The sequence below is a fragment of the Glandiceps talaboti genome, chromosome 16 (assembly GCF_964340395.1).
Source record: "Glandiceps talaboti chromosome 16, keGlaTala1.1, whole genome shotgun sequence".
Lineage (NCBI taxonomy): Eukaryota > Metazoa > Hemichordata > Enteropneusta > Spengelidae > Glandiceps > Glandiceps talaboti.
In genome coordinates, this window is record NC_135564.1 from 14,159,714 (window position 1) to 14,166,216 (window position 6,503).

General features: G+C 38.8%; 1 protein-coding gene across 1 annotated transcript; it reads right to left on the reverse strand.

The window, feature by feature from the left end:
• Nucleotides 1–376: 376 nt before the first annotated feature.
• Nucleotides 377–5,385, reverse strand: LOC144447641 (claudin-11-like). The gene is made up of 3 exons (XM_078137718.1): nt 5,032–5,385; nt 3,617–3,757; nt 377–715 (listed from the first exon to the last, which is right to left on the reverse strand). Exons 1-3 carry the CDS (start codon nt 5,249–5,251, stop codon nt 546–548), a joined length of 531 nt encoding a protein of 176 aa, XP_077993844.1. The 5' UTR covers nt 5,252–5,385; the 3' UTR covers nt 377–545.
• Between the last annotated feature and the right edge of the window lie 1,118 nt (nt 5,386–6,503).

A 6,503-nucleotide genomic window follows, 5' to 3' on the forward strand; every position in this document is an offset into this window, starting at 1 on the left:
TTGATGGTAAAAACTCTACGTGTGCATGTTTGTCTGCAGATGTCTGTCTGTCTGTCTGTCTGTCTGTCTGTCTGTCTGTCTGTCTGTCTGTCACTCCCTGTCTCTGTCTCTGTCTGTCTGTCTGTCTGTCTGTCACTCTCTGTCTCTGTCTGTCTGTCTGTCTGTCTGTCTGTCTGTGGCTGTCTCTCTTCTCTGTCTGTCTGTCTGTCTGTCTGTCTGTCTGTCTGTCTGTCTGTCTGTCTGTCTGTCCTCTCGCTCTCTCTCTCTCTCTCTCTCTCTCTCTCTCGCTCTCGCTCTCGCTCTCTCTCTCTCTCTCTCTCTCTCTCTCTCTCTCTCTCTCTCTCTCTCTCTCTCTCTCTCTCTCTCTCTCTCTCTCCCTCTCTCTCTCTCTCTCTGACATTCAATTCATAACAGTGAATACTAGTTTACTAGTTTGGCAAATCATAAGTCATTTAGATAATACTAGTAAAGTCGTGGTAGACCTACTCGTCCCTTGAAAGTAGACGTATATGTCTGAACAAGCAAAGAGACAGTGATATGTTGTTTTAAGTTTCATATTTGATAGTGAGTAGTGCGCCCCCTATGACCACAAGTGGTACCGAAACCCATGCCAGGATGATAGAGTAGCCAAAGCTGAAATAATCTGTATCGGCCATTCTGGAATACTGTTCCACTTTAGCTCCGTACCAAAGAGTTGCAGTCAGAACACACCCAACTATAAACAAGAACAAAAGAAAGACATTACACACACAGTAGACAAGTTAAAATGACATCTGTAAAGTATAAAATCCCCGGTGGTGGCAGTCTAAGACGAAGAGGGTAAGCATGCTTGCTAGAAATTTCACGGAAAAGGGGGTGTTTTTCGTCGGCCATATCTATAGGTGCGTGGAAACGTAAAAAAGATCACCCTCCGAGAATGTGGCTGTGGTGTACATAGTTGTTAGAGCTCAAGATTAATAGTCAGGAGGTCCTGGGTTCGATCCCACAAGAGACAGGGAATATTTCTGTACTAAGATCCCACCACATTCGATAGTTTTCAAAGGCATTTATTGTTTCTCACTATTAGTATTACCACTAGTTAGTGTGTGTTTGTATTAAATCAAAGCCTGCATTTGGATGTACTAATGAGCTAAAGGCCAGAACTTCCAGAGACTAAATGAGCGCGCAACTGACAACCTCAGGACCCAGGTCAACATCTCCACTCCACTTTATCCCCGATATCTGTGAGGCCCGCTCCTCTCCTCACATCAAATGCAGTTAATTCACTGCATTTCACTGATATGTTATGAAAATACTTGACAATGGTGGCAGCGGTGGGACGTGGTAGTTATAGGATTTGGAACCAGTGGCAGTGGTGGGATCACGTATATATAATATAATGCTAAGTAAAATGCTATCCTCCCCTAATTTCCATTTTCTAAAATATGGCCCTCCCCGAGGACCGATATGTAAAAAGCGACCCCCCACCCACCCAATTGCCCGGCTCCCACCTAGTACTTACTGAATGCTCCCTTATTCCCTAAAATGAAAGTGAAACTTTGCGACACATACGTTCTCAAGGAGCCTTCAGTAATAACAGGGGGCGGAGGAATTTAGGGTTGGGTCACAGTTTACACAAGAGACCATGATTAATTGCCCCTCCCCCCCACCCTGTCATAACTTAGGCGTCCTAAATAAAAACAACTCAACTCATATAATATTTATGTAAATTCCATATATTTCAGTGTATGGTAGGAACCGATGTAATATGAGCAACCACTCTCTCTATCTCTCTCTCTCTCTCTCTCTCTCTCTCTCTCTCTCTCTCTCTCTCTCTCTCTCTCTCTCTCTCTCTCTCTCTCTCTCTCTCTCTCTCTCTCAATAACGGTTTGAAATGAACTATGTCGTATTATGAAATGAATACATGGTGGTCTAAACAATACGCCTCACCAAGACACACGATCTAGAAATAATAAGTATTTCCTATCGTTTCCATTTACAAGGACGTATAAAGTAACCCGTAAAAGATGGAATAAACTTTACATGTAATGCCCGGGTTTTTGAATGCCACCAATGGTGTTAATGTCTTATTATAGTCGTCTTCTTCGCCCGGGGGGGGGGGGGGGTGGTGGTGCACTCCTGTTTATTGGGTATACGTATATGTGCCACCCTATGGGGTGGTTTTTTTTCGCCCTTTTGGTCTAAAATGGGTACTGTATTTTTAGAGATAAGTAGTCTAAAAAGATAAGGAGTCTAAAATGGGTCCACTTTACACAATTTTCGATTTTGTTTGGTCAAAAATGGGGTATAAATTCTCGACAAGTTCGAAATTTCCGGGAATTTCCCCTGGAATTTCCTCCAGCTAATTCGCTGGTTGACATTTTTATATCGATGATTATGTATTTTGGTCTACAATGGGGACTTTTAAAAATTTGAACGGTCGAAAATGAGGTATTGGTTTTGGTCAAAATGTGTCTAAAATGAGGTTTGGGGTTGACAGCATTGGCCGCAAACCCCTAACAGAGCTGGCCAGTGGTAACCCCCCCCCCCCCCGCCTTCTTCGCTGCCACCATTCTTGTCGTGGCCGCCCTTGTTGTTGTTGTTGTTGTTGTTGTTGTTGTTGGTGGTGGTGGTGGTGGTGGTGGTGGTGGTGGTGGTGGTGGTGGCGGCGGCGTCGTCGTCGTCGTCGTCGTCGTCGTCGTCGTCATCATCATCATCATCATCATAATCACGGACAATTTTGAGGAAATTTGCCACTTCGATGAAAAGTGGCTTATAATTAAAATGGTTATTTGGGCGGTGTCGTAAAAGAGGCTGTGGTTTGCGACGATGGTTATTCAATGTGGTTACAAACCACTTATTAAAAAAGGCCTTCTGTCTTTTTACAAACACAGACACAGACAGAACAACATGTTAAAGTTGTTTTTGTAATTGAAAAACTCCAAAAACAACCATGAATTCTTTTCCATGTTACCACTTACAATTAGTTACCGAAGATGCGCATGCACTTCGCCATAAAATAGGGAAAACGCTATGCAAAATTCCCGGCCTTGACTTAACTTGACCATACATGTCACCGGGTGAATCCCGCTAAGATTGATTTTATTAATAGTAACCTCCACTTAGGGTGAACACATTGTGAGTGGTATTAATAGTATCTTCCGTTTCATTGCACGGTGATGAGTGATTTGATATCCGCCAGACCATCACCTACATCAGCGTGTATCTTGAGACGGTGTTTTCATTGCATGCATGTATCGGGTAGATTGTGTTACCTTCGTTGGTTTTTATTGTGAATATATGCTTTCATACGTGGCATTTGATATTTATCCGTCCATGTTTGTATATCTCTCATGAAGTATCGTGTTATCTCGCGAGGTTATATATCATCTGTTCCACTTTATTAGAGGCACACTTAAGTAATTTGAAAAAACTTCACTAGACTAAAAATCTGAGAAACAGCTGTTGGTCGCTATGTGTAGAAACCTTCTGCATGTCCATGCGTCTGCTGAAATATGATAGAATGGTCAACATTTATTACTAACATTCCATGCGCGTTATACACATGCCAAGACATTGACGACAGCAGCGCACACACACTATCCCATCACAACTTATTAAAGAACAGGCGTCTTACCGGAAAGGCATAAAGTCAGCCCCGCCATCTGTATCCATACTGGATCCGATTTACGTACGTAGGCCAGGAAGATCAGAATGAGATTGGCAATCCCTACAATACAGGCAATGATCATACAAGCTCGGGCGAGGTGAATGTAAGCTTCAAGTAACGAGAAACAAGAAGGGGGTTATTTTTTACCAGGCAACTATATAAAAAATGAATCACATTTGATATATCATCCATGCAACAGCTCCATATGATTTATAAGTATGCTCTCCGAATATATATTTCAAAAGAAGAAAGTTTTGAAAAAGAATTCTTGAGAACAGTTTGCAGTTGAAGATTGTTTATTTTTCGGAGTTTTGTTTTATCTTCATGGCGAAATCATCCATATCAATATTTTGTATTATAATAAGTCCACCATGCTTGCTGTTCAAGTGGTAATGTGGATGAGGATTATTAATTTGGGTTTTTTAATTTATAAAACTATTTTTATCATGGTGTAAAAACAACATTGACAAAGTATGCGTTTGTAATTTAATAAATTGCAAAAAGCTGTAAAATAATGTTTTAAAAGTTTGTTGTTGTACGTACAATAACAAACTTTTTACATTTTTTTGGCTTTTTACAACAAACACAGACTTGGTCTATGTTGTTTCGCATTGATTTTCCAAGTAGGACATCATGATAAAATTGTTTTATAAATTGAAAATCCAAAATTAATACCCACAATCCTCATCCATATGGCCACTATAAGCGTACCACTTAGTTATCGTGGTATTGAATTACACACGGATAATATTGAACAAATAAACTTCTACAGATAAGAAATATTTAGAGATATAATTGAGGATACTTATGTAAGCTTATACATGTTGTTATTTAACAAATACATGAAGCTTTAAGGGTGAAGCATAACATTAAACTACAAAAAACAAAAAAACAACAACAACAGTGTAGACCCCCTGCGTAACTTATGTCATGTAGTGCCAATCTCTGTGTACATGACACCATTGCTTGACCATTCATTGAACCCGTAAAGACCAGACACATATATTTCATTAAGCCGATTCCAATGTTTCATATGATTATTTTTTAAACTATTAATTTAATATTAAATAGTGATTCAAGATTATATTCTCCAGACATTTGTAAATTAATAAGAACGGAATAATTACTATTAAACTAAAGTGATTTGGGAGAGGGGAATGTGTTTGAAATAAAAGGGGTAAACTAAGGAGATAGTATATGACGATTTTAAGTTTATTTATTTTGTCACGAATATTCATCTCAGACCACTGTAGAAAACAGATTTAGGGATCTGAGATTATACATGGTGCATCATGGATTTAGACCATTTTGGGGGTTTAATGTTTTAATGTCCTGGCACAACTAAATGTCCCCTTCTTACTATTTCATGATAAATTCCTTACCTGGGACACCATCCATTCCCAGTGTAATAGTTTCTTCCACCCCCTTCTCGATGTAGTCGGAGTAAGTCTTCCAGAGGCCCGAGTAGGTATACACATGAAGACGTTCAGCAGAATAGTAAATAGTTCGCTCATACCAAGTATTTGTTGCTGTACTTATCACGTAAAAAAGTACACCGATAGCCGCAAGAACGAAACCAATCACCGGCAGATACCAAACCATTTTGGCGGAACTATTGAACCAAGTTTCCGATGTTCTGAAGACCAAAACGTTGTTATTTGAGGATGCGGAATTCGAATTCTCTACAAGCTATAAATATCAGGCTGAGCTCTGTTTGGCACTGTGTAGCTTACAGTTTCATGACCTGGGCGAGTTGGTTGACCTGGCATGTGTTTTACATATTATGATGAATCCGTGTTCGTACATCGGTTTGTAACTCTATATGCAAAGGTCGTAAGCCCAGCATTCAAGCAAGCGTCAACAATTTATTCATTGGAAATCTTTGAGGTAGTAATAATAACAGAAGTCGGAGGTTTTTATTAGTTTTTTTTTTAAATGATGGCTGACTCGTATTGGTTGTTATATCTCACCAAACGTAGTACGTACTTTAAACTGTTGCGTTTGTTCAAGAAATCCTCAATCTATTCTCAGTTAAAATGTTCAAACCCAGAAACAAATCGAGAAGTAACCTTACAATATTTTTAAAAGGGAACAAAATGATCTAAAAGTTTATCCATGTCATATTTCAAAATGGCCAACAGCTATATACTGTGTTTACTCAAGTTTATTTGAAAATAATAGATGCTGAACAACCAAACGATTTTGAAAAAAAATTCAAGGAAAAACTTTTACCGTTTTGGACAATTCAAGCTACTTTTTGATTGTTTTTTTAATACCTAAATTACAGTCTGTCTTAAACTTGTTCAACGTTTGTCGTTTCCATTATCACCACATGCAACCAGTCAATTTTGTTCATTTAAAATCAACCCATCAATATTTCCATACGGTAAAAAATGTTTTCAATTGTTAAATCCATATTTTATTCACCCTGTTTCTGTTCATGGCGATATCACGTTGTGATCCCAGTAATAGTGCGTTGACCAGACTAAAAAAAATGGTAACTTTTGGATCGTGTTGTTAGAAGGCAAGAAAAGGGGTAATTTTCACTTTCGTACTTCACACCACTCTCCTGTTTAATTCTCTAGTTGTAAAGATCAATATTATATTGTATTTTGCAGAAAAAAGATGGGTTGTTTGTTTGTTTTTTCAAATGAAATAACAAAAAAGAAAACCCAAAATGGGACTACTGCTGTAATACTAGTCTAGTAAAACAAACAAAACAGACGGTTCTTTGGTAAAGTCGATGTATACAAGTTCATACATTCAGTGGTATGACGTACATGTATTGTGGGGAACACCAAGGAAGAGTGGATGACGTATGTGCACCACTGACCTTTGAACTGGTGTAACTTTA